Raw genomic sequence first — 17,035 nt, forward strand, 5'->3', positions numbered from 1 at the left:
AAGCAGGAGTAGCTGTATAATCTCAAAGAAAGCAGACTTGTGAACAGGGGAATATCTCAAGGGTAAAGAAGGGCATTACATAATTATAAGGTTAGAAATTCTCCAAGAAGATGTAACAAGCCTTAATGTATATACACCTGATAACAGAGTACCAAAATATGTGGAGCAAAATCTGATAGAACTGCAAGGACAAATGGATGAATTCACTATTATGGTTAGACTTCAACACCCCTCTATCAGTAATTGACAGATCCAACAAGCAGGAACTTAGCAAGGATAGTACTGAACTGACCAATATCATCATGACATTTATATAGTACCTCACCCAACAACAACAGAACACATACATATTCATTTTTCTCAAGCTCACACAGATCATTCACCAAGATAGTCAACATTCTGGGCAAAAAAAACACCTTCCCCCAAGCACAAAAGAATAGAGAGCATACATACAACTTATACTCTCAACCACAATGGAATTGAACTAGAAAATATTGGAAAGAGAGCTGGAAGTCTTTAATTATTTGGAGATTAAACACCACACCTCTAAATAATACATGGCTCAAGATAAATTTTAAATATTTTGAAGTAAATGAAAATATCACTCATCAAAACGTATAGGATCTGAAAAAGTATCCTGTCGTGGCGCAGTGGAAATGAATCCAACCAGGAACCATGAGGTTACGGGTTCGATCCATGGCCTTGCTCAGTGGGTTAAGGATCCTGAGATGACGTGAGCTGTGGTGTAGGTTACAGACTCAGCTCAGATCCTGCGTTGCTGTGGCTGTGTCATAGGCTGGCAGCTGTAGCTCTGATTTGACTCCTAGCCTGGGAACCTCCGTATGCCATGGATGCAGCCCTAAAAAAAAAGAAAGAAAAAAGAAAAATGTATAGGATCTATTAAAAGCAGTGCTTAAAGGGAAAGTTATAGCACTGAATGCATATATTAAGAAAGATGAAAGATCTACAATCAATAATCTCAGCTTACACCTTAGGAAACTAGAGAAAGAAGAGCAGTATAAACCTAAAGTAATCAGAAAAATATTTTTTAAAATAGAGCAGAAATAAATGAAATGAAAATAAGAAATCAACAGAGAAAACTGATGAAACCACAAGAGGGTTCTTTGAAAACATCAACAAAATTGATAAATTTCTAGCCATGTATTATGATATATTGTATGGAGCTTTTGGGTGTTTTTTTAAAAACAAATAGGTGTTCATCTTATTTTTATTTTATATTAAAATACAAAATGCTTCCCCTATTCCTCCAATTTTGCTTAACCTATCCACAATTCTCTGGCATTATCTCTACATTTTCTGTATGTTTTGTTACAAAAATTTATAACAGCAACAACAAAAACCAGATATAAGACAACAGATGTCTTATTAAGAGTAGAAAACAAAAAAAAAGCTTACTTTTGTAGCATAACATGAAAACATAACAGACTTCATATTTTTCAGTGGAGAAATCAAATAAGTTAATCCATTCCCTGACACATAAGCTTTTTCTTTTCAAATGAAGTTCTATAAAAAGGTTAACTTATTAGAGTAGACCTGAGTAACTAGTACTCAAGAGAAAAGAACGCCAGGAAGCTGTACTGCTGCCAAACATACCCAAAATAAAGCACTGCTGCCATCATCATCCAAAGCTGTCATCACACCCAACACCCACATCCTTAGAATTCCTTCAGAAACATTAATTTAAGAAGTGGTGGTTTGGCATCATAGGATAATAGGAAAAAATGGGACTTTGCAATCTCTCTTCAGCTTCCACTTCTACCATTTTTATTAGCTTGCTGTGATCTTGTACAAACTACTTCATCTGAGAGGACTCAGTTGCCAAGTACCAAAATAGCATTCCAACTAGTTTATGTAAAAGTAATAATGACAACTTATTACAAAGATACTAGGGTACTTCCTGAAATTCTACCTCAGGACCATGGACAAAGACACTTGACCACAGCCAGTACTCTGTATTTCTTTCTCTTCTTGAGATGTCCCTGCTTAGACAGTTCACAGGCCAAGAAACAAGGCCATTAACAGTTTATTAGTTTTGTATTTTATAGCTTTAGCCACCGATGGGAAAACAAATTATTCCACTTCTGGCACTTAGGACCCAGAGTGAGTCAAAAACTGAGTAAGTTGTCTGGCTCAATGCAGGTGCCTAGAACTGGAGCAATAAACTATAGAAACAGGCAGATTGTGATTGATCTCTCTGGCCTCCTCTAAACCAAAGTGATCTTTTTAAAAGACCGATCTGATCCAGTGATTAGCCTAATTAAAATCCTTCATGGCCTTCCCCAATACCCTTAAAAATAAAATCCATAACTCTCATTGAACCAAGACTTCTGTAGCCTTGCATGGTCTGGCTCCTGTTTACCTCCATGAGCTCTTACCAAGCCACAATCTCTCTTGCTCACGATTTAGCTGAGCTTTATGTACTCTGGTCTTTTTTTGTTCCTTGAACTTGTACCAAGCTCTTTCCCATTTCAAAACTGTTTTCTACGTATTTTTTACGTTCTTTTTTCACATAACTGGTGTCCACCAATCTTTCCTCAAAGAAATCATCCCTGATTTCCAAGATCAACTAGGTTACTTATTCTTGTCGTTTATGGCACTTATCACAATTTCTGATAAATGTGTATATTTCTTGAGAATCCGTCTCTTACCATACTGTTAACCCTAAGAGAATCAAGACCCCTGTTTTGCTCTCCTTATATCTATCTAGCACCTAATTGGCCTTCAATAATTATGTGCTGAATGAATAACTGGCTTAGCATGGGTCAGGTGGTAATCACAATTGACTGTCGAATTGCAGATGAAGGAGAGAATAGCAAGGAGGCAGAATTACGATTATCATGTTATTAAAATAGTTGCTTCAGCAGTAACTTACTGGGGAAGGAAAGAGAGTAGTCCCCAGAGAACCTCTGCTTCTGCTGAGCAGAATAAACTTTTTTAATTTAGTTAACTCCCTTCTTCCATAAAATCCTCATAAGACTATGATATCAAATAAATGAGATAACAGTACCTACATAGTAGCTTGTACATATAGCAAACATGCAATGTCACTTCTTTTCCTCTTAAGAGACCATGCTACCTGTTATTCTTGATTATTATTAACCTCCAAATAAGAAAGTACCTAAAAACCTACAAAACAGTGTATATGACAAACACAGCTTTGTTTCATGACCCCTTTTCTCACAGCATCTTGATTTTTCCACCTTACTAGAATTACTTACCTGTTATTCTGCCAAAATCCTATCTGCTCAAATATGCGTCTAGCTTAAAGAACAAGTACTAGAAACACAAAAATGAAGCAAAGCAAAACAAAACAACCAACCAAGACAACAACAAAACCCTCTTGTCCTCAAGGGGTTCATAAACTCACTTTCTTACTCTGCCTCCAACCACACCATACCCATACTCTAGCCATGCCCAAAGTTCCACAGTACCCAAGATAAGGCTACCAGATTTAGCAAATAAAAATACAGCCTACTCCACATATTATCTGACAACCCTATTCTCAGGCAATATTCCATCTCCTTACTTTCATCCACCTAATTCACAACTTTAGTTACAATATTTTGCCTTCTAAAAAAATTTCTCTAAAGGTTCACTGGATATGATCTTTCTTCAAAGTAAAAATAAAATCTACCCTGACTTTACTGATAGACTGTCAATAAAAAACTCAAAAGAGGAAAACTAAGAAAATCAACTAAATTCTGCTTCTTGGTGGTGTTGGGAGTTAAAAACAAAAACAAAAACTGTAACAACAATAATAAAAACATTTAAAAACTTAAAAAGTCTTGCTTCCAAGAATAGGCAGATGAGAAAAATATTAAGACTGTAATATTTTCAAAGGAAAGTCAGAAAGGAGAAATTTTCTGACAAAGTATATAAGCAGTAACATTGGAAAGGGAAAATGAACTCTTAGAAAAAAGGCTTAGACTTAGCTTCAAAACACCTTTGAATTTTATCTGTAGCTGAAAGGAACCTCAGAGGTCATCTACTTCAACCTTCTCATTTTATAAGTAAGAAAACCAAAGACCCACAAGAGAAATATACTCCTAGCATTTCAAAGTAGTTTTGGATTTTCCCACAGCAAGACTGTTGTACAAAGTATTATAAGTATTTTCAATACCTATAATATGATAATATTTATATTATTATCAATTTTATAACTAATATTTTTAGCCTAATCGTATAATTCAGGTATATTATGGGTTAAATCTGGTGAGTTGTCTGCAAAGCTAACCATGAAGCATATTGTTTCTGAGACAGTTAAGTTCCAAGTTCTAAACCATTTTACAAGTTTTAAAATATAATCAATCCCATTCTAAGTTAGGAACTACCAATACACAAAGACTCAAAATTATAAACTGAATGTGATAAAATGAGAACATAAGATTCTTCATTTTATAAAAATCTCCACCTCAGAGGTCACTTATTTTAAAAATTAGGTTTTCAGGCACATTTAGCAAGGCTATAATTTACATGTATCTTTCTACTTATATTTTACTGGAAAACTGAAGTCAGTCAAAAAGAAACACATTTCTATATTCATCTAATTTAGGGAAAAAATTAGATGAATTTAATGCACATTTTCATCAAGTGAACTATAAGAGATAGGAAGAAAGTTATTACCATAATAAATGCAAGGTTGACAATGTACACATTATACAGCATCTGCTAGTTCAAAAAATGTGTAGGTAAAGTAATTACATTCGAACAAGTAAATGAATCTCTAAATACATTTTTCTCTTTTCTCTTGAGATAAAGCTATATGCTTGGAGTTCTCATTGTGGCTCAGGGATAACAAGCCTGACTGGTATCTATTAGGACACAAGTTCAATCCATGGCCCTGCTCCGTGGGCTAAGGATCTGGTGTTGCTGTGGGCTGTGGTGTAGGTAGAAGACACAGCTTAGCTCTGGTGTTGCTGTGGCTGCAGCTCTGATTTGACCCCTGGCCTGGGAACTTCCATATGTCATAGGTGCGGCCCTAAAAAGACAATACAAAAACAAGCTATATGCTTTATAAATTAAAAATTTATTTGGTAGATCTTTTAAAAATTTCTACATGTGGCATATTAAATCAGCTGGATAGTTTTCATTCATTTTATCTGTCCAACAACAACAAAAAATTTGAATCCCTATTTTTGCTAAGCACTATGCTAGTAAGCAGTGGGTCAGCTCCTGTCCTCAAGGAGCTTAGAAAAACCTTGAGCTAATTGTATTTATCAAAGTAATAATGACAGCTAAATCTTAGTTGGTCATTTAAGAAAACATTAAAAATGTAATCAAGTTAATTCTCAAAAAATGAAACTATAAAATAGTAATTTTAAACACTTTTTAATAGTCTTATCATTTATATGAGGTTTCCTCACAAAGTAACTAAAAGCCCTGTTGTGGTAAAAGTAATATTTTTTAACAGTAGTTTTTGCTATGAAAGTTAATTAAGTTAATCCTCCAATATGGAAATCAAAAGTTACTATCTACTGTGATAATGAAAAGCACTTAGAAATACCTTAAATTATTCTGCCGATAAAGTAAAATGTATAAATACAGTATTATACAATACTAATACACTGTCTCTGAATATATGGTTATTTACAAACATGAATAATAAAGTAGTTCCATATGATACCTTACAAATGATTAACTTTTTTATTTATTTACTTATTTTTTTTTAGGGCCCGCACCCGTGGCATATGGAGGTTCCCAGGCTAGGGAGTAGAATCGGAGCTCCAGCTGCCAGCCTATGCCACAGCCACAGAAACACACGACCGAGCCGCATCTGTGAACTACACTGCAGGTGACAGCAACACCGACTCCTTAATCCACTGAGCAAGGCCAGGGATCAAACCCGCAACCTAGTGGTTACTAGTTGGATTCACTTCTGCTGCACCACAACGGAAACTCCTAATGTATTTTCAATGTATTACAAATTCAATGTATTGCACTACACTACAAAAATCAATGTATTATAAATTCAAAATGTATTTTTAATTGTGTCATCTGAAAATTTTTCAATGAAAAAGGCCTTAATGTCTTCTGGAGATTTTATTTTTCACAAACATAATTCAATATTCTACTTGTTTATTACCAAGTCACATAACTTTTTCATCAATATTAACTATACTTACATTTTCATAAGTTACACACATTAACTATTATACCTACTAAATTTGCAATTATTAAAAACTCAATGGATGAGAAACATTTTCAGTTTACAGCCACATGTCTCCAAAGCAAAATTCAATGTAAATTAGCCATTCTAACATGCCACAAAACACTAATGACATTTTTCACTGTACTTTACACTGAAATACTTTCATCATTCATCAGCTAAAGTATTTAAGTTTTCTTTAAAAACATCATGAAAACATCTTTACTAAATTTATGCATACTATTTAGTGCATAAATGGGTTTATTTCCATTTACATATAAGGAAACCAAGGCACAAAGGTATCCATTTTGTAAACTGCAAGGTCATTTCCTAACAAGCAAATGATTCTACACAATCAAGTTATACGTGTGCCACTTCCAAGTGCCATAAAACAATTACTATACTTTAACACAACTGCCTCTGCAATGCCTATTTGCAATTCCCTTTTACAAAGAGGGTTATGGCAACAATCTTAAACAAGAAAAGCTGGAAATGGAGGATTACAAAAAGAAAAACACTTAAAAATTTTTGATAGTGAACCATTTATTTTTAAATAATGAGATGTAAACAGTTTTTAACATAAGAAATAACCAACCGTTGTTTCTTCCATTTTCAAAAAATATTTCGTCTTTCAGGTAAATCACGCAAAATTGTAGCCTACCTATCCTTATGGTTAGAATTAGAAAAATGAGAAGAAATTCTATAACAAGTAATTAAATACATGATACTGCAAAGAAAAGAACTAAATGAAAAACAAAATTTAGATAAACTTAGGATATGTCGTTATGGCAGTTAAAATCCTATCTTAAATACTAAATACTTCATTCAACTGAAGACTAGGATCAGCAATGAAATATTCCGTTACTGAAAAATAAAGAAATACACAACTTTCCTTATTCAAAGCGAGAAATATTATACCAAATATCAGACACTAAAAAAATACACTTTTCCTAACAGAAACTTAAAGTATAAGGGAAAAACTGTTCATGAGAGTTCAAAGATTGAGACTGCATCTGTAATTACGATACAGTGCTAGCAACAATTAGAAAAATGTTACCTCCAATACAAATTAAATTTAAGAACATTAGACGGGATGAAAAACCAGTCAATCAATTACATCAATTACCCAACAGATATAAGACTTAACTACTACTATGTGAATCTAACACCAAGGAAAAAATGAAAATAGAATCCTAGGCACACTTTACATAGGAAGGACAGGATTAGACTGAGTCGTATTAAAGTATCTAGTCTAGCTGGGGATTAGTTAATTAATCTGCTACCAGACAGGTAGTGAATGTTCAGGTCAGATGTGCTTTCTTTTCACCATTATTCCAGTTCATCATCCGCAAGTGTGAGTGAGAGAAGGCGTCAGAGTACCGAAGCTAGGGGGCATGCTACAGCAAGGGGAAGAGAAAAATGGGAAAGGTGCAATGGATGCTGCAGAGTTGAATAATTATCCGAGTGGCACAATGGGCGAGTCCTGCCGACAACGGCGCTGGGTGAGCAGCTCCCTAACTCCGCTCAACGCACCACCACCCCCTCCCCAACAGCAGGCATCAGAAGCAATAGCCCCGCTTCGCCTCGTCTTCCAGTGGAGAAACGGATCCCCTCGCTTGCATTACCGTTATGTAGTGTCTTTTAGACACGGACGCGCGGCGCAAACACGCAAACGCACCAGCTGGCTTTACCGAGCCTGGGGCACGTAAAGCAACCGCGGCTTCTCGGACACCCGGCGCCGCAGCCTCCCCCAGAGCGAGAAGGCAACCGGGCGGGCCGCGGGGGCACCTCAGGTAAGACCCGCAGTCTCTCCGACTAGAGCTGCCTCATGGAGGTCCCCGCAACCGAGACCCGGGCGCGCCCGCCAGCCGCGGTGTCCCTCGGTACCCAGCCGGGCTGGCGGGTGGGCGGCCGTAGCTCGGGAACCCCGCGAACGGGGGTGGAGGCCGTCGCGGGGGGAGGCGCGCCCATCCCCGTAACCTTTGCCAGGCTAGCGCTCCACGCACACCTCTCTCCGCCCTGACCAGTGAGGAAGAGTTCCTCTCCCAGCACCCTGTCCCCTCAAAAAAACAATTCCTGAGAGACTCGCGCTCACCAAGAAATCCTGAGGGGCTCTTGCCTTACCCCTTCTTCATGCTTCGGCGGCGCCGCCGGTCCGCCTGAGCTCCCAGGACTCCACCTAGAGCCTATAGGAGCGTCAGGCTCCGGGATGGAACCAGCTATGGGCAGCGGCCGAAGCACCGGGCCACGGAAAACGCTGCCTGCGACGCCCGCCGGCCGCCGGACCCACGGTGTGCTCGACGCGAGAGCGAACAACACCGCGAACCGCCGCCGCCCCCCACCCACCCCCTCCCCGCGCGCGACGCTCCACAACCGGACGCGGGGACCCGCACCTGAAGCAGGGGGGATCCGCTGGACTCTCGCCACCTAATCCCCCATCTTTCCCACCCGGAGCTATTCCCGGGCAGTCAAGGTCTTCCCACTTAAGATTCTCACTTTCCTCTTCAGCTCCCGCCCAGTCCCAGGTGCAGCTGTGGTGGGAAACTCAACCCCCACCTACTCACCCATCAGTGGAGGGAATGAATATCGGTCTCTCCCCCCCCCCCCTTTCCTGAGGCTTTATGGTATTACCCAATCCTCAGTTTGGGGGAGGGGGACGGAGAGAACAGTGCTTGGTCGGGGAATGAGGGAAGATGATAGCCAATGGAATGAACCAACCATTCAGGGGCGGGGTCAAAGAAAGGCCTGCCCGCCCTGCCCCGCCCCCTCACTCCAAACTACAGTTCCCACCCTGCCTCTCCCATTTCCTGCCGCGCTGCACGCCGGGAGTGTAGCTCTTGGAGGCCAGTAGGTATGTCGGAACTCGTAGTTTTTCGCCACATAGGTCCTGAAAGTTATAAGCCATTATAACCCTCTCTAGTTCCCTAAGTAAATGCTCCCAAGTTCCAAGTTTTGTTGTGCTTGTTCAAATACTAATTAACCTATTTATTGATTGTTTTAAAGTATCATAAAGGATTTTTTAGGAAAGGAAATAAATAATGTGTGTCGTGGCAATCAGGACCTGAAGCTGCTCCTTCTTCCGTCAGGGCCTGGACTCCACCGAGTATCTGTTGCCGTCATGTCGGCTGCGATTGCAGCTCTGGCCGCTTCCTATGGTTCGGGTTCAGGGTCCGAATCGGACTCGGACAGTGAGGGCGGAAGGTGTTCACTGCCAGCCGCGGACTCCCTCATGCACTTGACTAAATCGCCTTCGGCCAAGCCCTCTCTGGCGGTAGCCGTGGACTCCGCTCCGGAGGTGGCAGTTAAGGTAAGCGTTTTGGCTACTGATGCGGGGCGGGAACTGTCGGTTTTGTTCCAAAATCTGAAAGTCGCTTGTTATTCCTGAGATTACCTTCCTCAGTTCTCACCCAGCCCTTACGGGTAAGTTGCTACCCCTTGAGTCTCTTATCCCTACTCGCCTCTTCCTCAGGAGAAGCCTGGAGTTAGAAGTTGAAGACAGTCCCCCACTCCCTGCTCTTGCCTCCCGCCGTCAGAAAGCAAGTGGGGAGAAGAAGTGAAATTTGAAATTTATGGATTAGGATGTGGCCTGGATAGGGTAGGCGTAACCTCAGAACATAAACAGAGCTAAATCAGGACTTCCCAAACTAGGGAATGTGTCCTTGGTTATAGTGACCGGTGACCTGGCTTTGTTTTGTTTTTGAAGTCGGAACTAGGTTCTGATCCAGGCTCCATCTCTTGTGTGAACTTGGGCAAGTTATACAATCTCCTCTGTTTCTTCACCACAATGGAGATACAATTTTAAAAGCATCTATCTATATGAGAGGATTATTATGACGAGTAAGTGAAATAATACAAATAAACCTTGTAGCAGAGAGCCTGGTATCTAATAAAAGTGCCTATATAAGTCAAGACTGTGAGAAAAGGCATTGGGTTTAAGAAACAGTGTGCATGATCCCAATTGAGTAAGGTGATAGAGGGAGAAATTGGGTTATATTTCCCTTAGCAAATATTTGTTTAACACATGTTATTTGCCGGGAACTGTTCTAAGGGCTGAAGACACAGAGGACAGCATCTTTGCCATCATGATGTATATACATTTTAGTGCAAGAGACAGCCAATAAAATCTGAGTAGATTAAGTGGTTACAGATTGGATTGAGTACTGTGAAGGGAAAAAAATAGAGTGCCATGAATAGAATTTGTGATGGAGAATAAGGTAGGAGTATGACTTCCATAGATTGGTCAGGGAAGTCCTCTTGGAAAAGTGACTTTGAAGAACAAGAATGAGGCAGCCAAGTGCAAAATAAGGAAAGAGTTTCCTGTCAGAGGAAACAAACAGCAAGCCTTGAAATGGCAACGAGCTTAATGTATTCGGAGAACTGAGGAAAGGTCGGTGTATGTAGAGCTGGAGGAGAGCATCCACCACTTGGCAGTATAGGCCCAGAAGACCCTAATGGGGGTATCAGGAACGCAGGATGTGGTGAAGAGAAGCAGTGTGAAAAAATTCCTTTGTATTTAAGGTGTTCCCAACTCTAGTGTTATAACTTACGTCTTTTACAGGTTTCTAGTGAGCTAAATATGGATTTTACTCCTTATTAAAGGACATTGAGTATTGAAAAAAACCTTAAAATCCTCCTACTTTATAGCAAAACAAAATCCCTAAATTTACACCACTCCAGCAACCTCCTGAGTCTTCATTCTTTGACAGCTTGGTTTTTTTGGAGCTCGCTCACTTTACACATTTTCTCCTAAACTCTGTGCAGCCTAGCCCTAACCTCTTGGGAAACTTACTGTCCCTGAGTAATGTCACTGGCCTTCCAATTGTCAAGTTCTGTTGTCTGACTTGAATGTCCATATCATGTGACACTATTACTAGCTCTTCTTTGAAATTTTCTCTCCCTTTCGCTTCTATGGGGACATCCTCAGTCTTCTAATCCCCTGATCTTCTGCCCTCCCTTTCAGTATCTGTTTCCTGAGCGACTGTCCTTCTGCCCCTTTGTACCCCTCATATTCTCCAGGCCTTCAACCTGCGATGCTTCTGGTGACTCATATGTCAACACTGTGAAGTGGTTTGCACAGGCTCTGGAATCAAGACTGCCAATATTCAAATCCTGCTTCAGCAGTTACCCAGATAGGGACCTTGGATAAATTACTTAAGTGCTCTGTGTCTAAGTTTTTTCTCACCTGTAAGGTAGGGATAACACTAGTACCTAGTTCATGTTATTAAAGACTTATCAGAAAGCATGTGCCAGGCACACTATCCTCATCCAATTCTAGACTCCTTGCTAGCTTTAGAACTATTGACCTTCTCTTTCAGGGTAGCTCCCAGGCACCTCCGATTCAATGTGCTAAAAAATTAACATTCTCCTTCCCTTAGGATCTACTTCATGTGTTTTTTCCATTTTGATTAATGATCCCACAACTCATCCATTAGTAAAGCCAAGAACAAAGGGGTCTTCCTCTTCTCTTCCTTCTTCTAGCTTCCCTGAAGCTAGTCATTCAACTGGTTCTAACTTTTCTGCTTCATTGATTTCTCTCAAATCAACTCCTCCCTCTCCATTTTTACTGACACAGCCTTACTTCATTCTTCCGTACTTCTCTCAGGAGTGATTCTTGACTCTTCTTTCTCTCTGAACACCCACCTGCTATTGGGTAATGGGTCCTATTCATTTTGATGCAATATTTATCAAATTTCTCTTTCCTCTTCTGCTGCCACCATTCAGTCTTATAATTTTTCTTTTTTTTTTTTTTTGTTCTGCAAATAAGTTTATTTGTACCTTTTTTTAGATTCCACATATAAGTGATATCATATGATATTTGCTTCTCATTAAACATACGTTCTCATTTGAGTCTAGAAATAGACAAACTTTACTGTATCCATTTAATCAAAGGGGAAACTGATAAAAGGGTTAAGAATTATCCAAGACCACAGAGCTAATAAGTCAGAGTCAGATCTGTCTTCCAGATCTTTCCATTCTATCAAAACTCCTCTGGAGTTCCCATCATGTCTCAGCGGAAATGAATCTGACTAGTATCCATGAGGACACAGGTTCAATCCCTGGCCTTCCTCAGTGGGTTAAGGATAGGCATTGTCAGGAGCTGTGGTGTAAGTCGCATATGTGGCTCAGATCTGGCATTGTTATGGCTGTGGTGTAGGCCAGTGGCTACGGCTCCTATTTCGACCCCCAGCCTGGGAACCTCCATATGCCACGGGTGTGGCCCTGAAAAGACCAAACAAACAAAAAACAAAAACTTCTCCATGCCACATTTCTTTTGGCTAAAAAATGCTACCAGTGAGACATGTTTTTCTCTGATTTTTCAGCTTCTAAAAATTCTTTTTTTTTTTTTTTGGAAATTTTATTTTATTTTTTTTACAGAATAAAATACATATATTTAAACACAGTTACATTCACACAGACTGTTATATCAAGGATCTTAAGAAACAGATTAAGTGACTCCCTCTGGAGAAGTGGAATGGAAAATATGCTGAGACAAATAGGAAATTTATTCTATACTTTATCCCATTTTGTATGGCTTTCATCTTTACTATTTAGTATTATCTATTACATTTCAATTTTTCTTTAAAAATTAGCATTGTATTAAAATTGTGTATATTATGCAACTAAAATTTATAAAGAAGAAAGCCTTAAATACCATTAAATATTTTATATAGCATAATAAAAAGAATAACTTAACTGGTAAGAATAACAAAAATAATACACCCTCTGAAAATAAGTAAAATATAAAATGCATAAGTTGGTTAAAAAACAGTGTAACTATATAAATATGTCCTCACAATTTGTTACATCTTATTGATTCTTCAATATAGGCATTACACCATTCTAGGTGATGTGATAAACAAGACATTATAGACCTTACATTGCACCATGGAGAGAAATGGTTATTAATAATACAATTGTAGAACTGTATTATTTAATTGTACAGTGGCATTATTTAGTTATAATTACCATAAATTCTTTGATGGAGAGGAAATCAGAATCAGTTCTAAGAGGACTTCAGCCTTCCAAGAATGATGTTATATGACCCCATTCATGGTGGATTAAGCACTTATTTACTATGAGATATATTTCTTCTCCAGAGATTCCTTGTTTGTGTATCAATTGTAGATTTTTGGTCTGCAGTTACTCTGAAGTTTTGATGTAAGAGTCTATATATATATATGAGATTGTTTTAAGTTGTTGATCTCTTAATTGCAAGTTCATCTCCAGTATCCTGCATTTGTACCCACCTCTTCTCATGATTTCTGATTTTGGTGGTATAATTGTGCATGGATGATTTTGTATCTTTACTGTATATATACCTTTACTGGTGAGCCTTGTCATTTGTGGAATTTTGTTTCCTGTTGCTGTCTTTTCTTTTCTGCCTAGAGAAGTTCTTTTAGTATTTGTTGTAAGGCTGGTTTAGTGTTGCTGAATTCTCTCAACTTTTGCTTATCTGTGAAGGTTTTGATTTCTCCTTCAAACCTGAATGAGAGCCTTGCTGGATAGAGTAATCTTGGTTGGAGGTTTTTTCCTTTCATCATGTTAAGTATATCATGCCACTCCCTTCTGGCCTGCAGAGTTTCTGCTGAAAAATCTGCCGATAACCTTATTGGGGTTCCCTTGTATGTTGTTTCTTTTCCCTAGCTGCTTTCAAGATTTTCTCTCTTTAATTTTGGTCAGTTTGATGAATATGTGTCTTGGTGTATTCCTCCTTGGGTTTATTTTATATGGTACTCGTTGTGCTTCCTGAATTTGAGTGAGTGGTTCCTTTCTTATGTTAGGGCAGTTTTTGGCTATTATCTCTTTGACTATTTTCTCGGTCCCCTTCTCTCTCTCTTCTTCTGGCACCCCTATAATGTGGATGTTTGTGCGTTTAATGTTGTCCCAGAGTTCTGAGACTCTCTTCATTTGTTTTCAATCTTTTTTCTATTCTGCATCTATAATTTCCACTAATCTGTCCTCCACCTCATTTATTCATTCTTCTGCCTCCTGTATTCTGCTGTTAGCTCCTTCTAGTGAATTTTTTATTCCAGTTATTGTATTTTGCATCTCTTCTTGTTTAAGTTTTATATCTTGTATCTCTTTGCTCAGTGTTTCCTGTATGTTATCCATCTCTGCCTCCAGTTTATTTCCAATGTCTTGCATCATCTTCAGCATCAACATTCTAAAGTCTTTTTCCTGGAGGCTGAGAATCTCCTCATGGCTTAGCTGTTTTTCTGGGGTTTTTCCTTTCTCCATCATCTGAGTTATAGTTCTCTGTCTTTTCATTTTTATAGGTGTTTGGTGTGGTGACCTTTTTACAGAGAATAGAGTTGTAGCCTCTCTTATTTCTGATGTCTGCCCCCCTTGTGGCTGAAGGCCATATGGGGGCTTGATGTCTGCCCCCCTTGTGGCTGAAGTCAGTATGGGGGCTTGCTGATGCCTGCCCACTGGTAGGTGGAGCTAATTCTAATCCCTCTGGTGGGTGGGGCTCAGTCTCTGGATGGGATTAGAGGCAGCTGTGTGCCTGAGAGGTCTTTAGGTAGCCTGTTTACTGAGGGGCGGGGCTGTGATCCCACCTGGATTGTTGTTTGCCCTGGGGCTTCTCAGCAGCTGACTGATGGGTGGGGCCAGATGTTCCCAAAATGGCTACCTCCAGAGAAAGCCATGCTGCTGAATATTCCCAAGAGCTTTGCTTTCAATGTCCGTCCCTCACACTAAGCCACATTCACCCCTGTTTTCCCAGGATGTTCTCCAAGAACTGCAGTCAGGTTTGACCCAGATTCCTGTGGAGACTTTGCTTTGCCCTGGGACCCAGTGCACGTGAATGTCCGTGTGCGCCTTTTTAAGAATGGGGTCTCCATTTCCCCCAGTCCTGTGGAGCTCCTGCACACAAGCCCCACTGGCCTTCAATGCCAGATGCTCCAGGGGCTCTTTGTTCCAGTGCCAGATCCCCGTATGCAAGGGTTTGGCAAGGGTTTGATGTGGGCCTCAGAGCTCTCACTCCTGTAGGTGAGTTTCTGTGAACCAGTTAATTTTCCATCTGTGGAGCTTCCCACCCGGGAGGTATGGGGTTGTTTATATCACGAAATCACCCCTCCTACCTCTTGATGTGGCCTCCTCTTTTTCTTCTGGAGTAGGGTATCTTTTTTAAGGTTTCTGGTCCATTTAGGTGGAGATTGCTCAGACTTTATTTGTGAATTTTGTTGTTTTTAGGAGAGAAGTTGAGCTCCAGTCCTTCTATTCCACCATCTTAATCCTCTCTCCAGCTTCTAAAAATTCTTGACCAGAGTCTTAAAATTTTTCTTCAAGACAATTATAATGACCTTCTAACTGGTCTTCTTACTTCTTCCTTTCTTGCCTCCCAGTTCCATAGCCACTTTTTTCCTTCACAGTTCACTCAGAGTGATCTTTCTTAGCTCCAGTGTTATATCACTTCCCTGCCCAAAGACACCCTGTTGCCTGCTGGGTAATTTCTAAGTTCCTTATGAAACCGTATGAGGCCTGCCATTCTCCCATGTTGAACTTTCTACAAAGCCCCCTAAGCCTTATTTTCTTTTTTCCTGTCAAGATTTTTCCCATACTGGTTTCTCCACCTGGCAGTCCCTTGCCTCGTGCCTCCCCTCACCTCATTCACCAAAACTCTATTGACCTTCAGTCTCAGTGCACTTTTCCTCTTGTGTCAGTTCCCTTTCCACACCTTAGTTATAGCACTAGCAACATTGCTGTGTTTTGTCAATTTTTTTCTCTTTGCCTGGACCAGATCCTAGAGAACTGAGATTGTTGTGTCCGTTTAGTTTCATGTCTTCAATGCCTTGTACACAAGATTAAGAGAAATATATTTAGTGAGAAAAATAAATGAAAGAGGAAGTGAAAAAGAAAGTCCTGAGAAAGCATGTATGTTGAGAATCAATGTACATTGTTTGGGTGGTATTAAGGGGATGTCTCTAGAAATCACTTAGTTCAGTCACTTCAAGTTAAAAGTAAGGTAATCCAGGAGGAAACTGCATAAGGTATCAGAGGTACATTAGAAGAAGAGCTGGGGTTAAACCCCCCAGTGATCTGTGTTCTATGATGAGAGAGTAGGGATACTGATCATCACTAGTTTGTTAATGTGCTGTAAAAAAGCTTATACCTAGTACATTTAGTGATCGAAAAATGTTCGAGGGAGGAGATGTGAAGCATACAAATATGTTCATCTGTATTTTACAAATTGCATTATGACTAATAGCAAGCATTTTGGCTATTAAACTTATGCAATGTTTTAAATCTGTATTCCTGAACACTAATGACAGATTTTACATTTTATTGGTGACTTGATTTTCTTTTCTTTGTGAAGTTGCTATTGGGTTGTATTTCTCCTTTTGTAGGAGATCTTATGTACTCTAGGTATTATCCTTTGTCAGTTATGTGTGTTGCAAATTTGTTTGTGGTTTGTTATGGATTGTAGTTCCTGTTTATTACTTGAGAAATCCTTCCTGCTCCCCAAGTCATAAAAATATGCTTCCATTTTGTCTTTTGAAAGCACTGTATTTTTGCCTTTCACATTTAAGTTATTAATCCCCATGGAATTAATTTTTGTGTGTGTTGTGAACATTTTTAATAATACGGCTTGATTTTAGTAAGGTTGTTCTGTCTGGCACTGTACCTCCATTACTTTTTGTTGTTGTTATTCAAAAGTATCTTAGCTATTTTTGCCCCCTGTAATTTTATATATGATTTAGAATTAACTTGTAAGGTCGACTAACATCTGAGTGAGACTTTAAGGTTGCATTGAATCAGAGATGAATGTAAAGACAGTGTTATATTGGAGTTCCCGTCGTGGCTTAGTGGTTAACGAATCGGACTAGGAAGGAACCATGAGGTTGCGTGTTTGATCCCTGGCCTTGC

General features: G+C 39.4%; 2 protein-coding genes across 10 annotated transcripts in view; one reads left to right on the forward strand and one right to left on the reverse strand.

Annotated features, from left to right (window-relative positions):
• Positions 1 to 8,880, reverse strand: part of WASF1 (WAS protein family member 1) — a 72,741-nt gene extending 63,861 nt beyond the window's left edge. For 3 of the 8 annotated variants that reach the window (XM_021091110.1, XM_021091107.1, XM_021091088.1), the window contains exon 1: positions 8,731 to 8,880. The gene's annotated coding sequence lies outside the window, so the exon portion shown is untranslated. The other 5 variants (XM_021091105.1, XM_021091081.1, XM_021091085.1 and 2 more) reach the window with 5 other exon arrangements.
• Positions 7,714 to 17,035, forward strand: part of CDC40 (cell division cycle 40) — a 55,522-nt gene continuing 46,200 nt past the window's right edge. The window contains exons 1-2 of one of the 2 annotated variants that reach the window (XM_005652465.3): positions 7,714 to 7,959; positions 9,253 to 9,473. In XM_005652465.3, the coding sequence (XP_005652522.1) occupies positions 9,285 to 9,473 (189 nt within the window). In that variant the 5' untranslated portion in view covers positions 7,714 to 7,959; positions 9,253 to 9,284. Of the gene's footprint in view, positions 7,960 to 8,974; positions 9,018 to 9,252; positions 9,474 to 17,035 lie in introns of those variants that run through there. The other variant, XM_003121352.6, reaches the window with a different exon arrangement.

The sequence above is a fragment of the Sus scrofa genome, chromosome 1, assembly GCF_000003025.6.
Source record: "Sus scrofa isolate TJ Tabasco breed Duroc chromosome 1, Sscrofa11.1, whole genome shotgun sequence".
NCBI classification, from domain to species: domain Eukaryota; kingdom Metazoa; phylum Chordata; class Mammalia; order Artiodactyla; family Suidae; genus Sus; species Sus scrofa.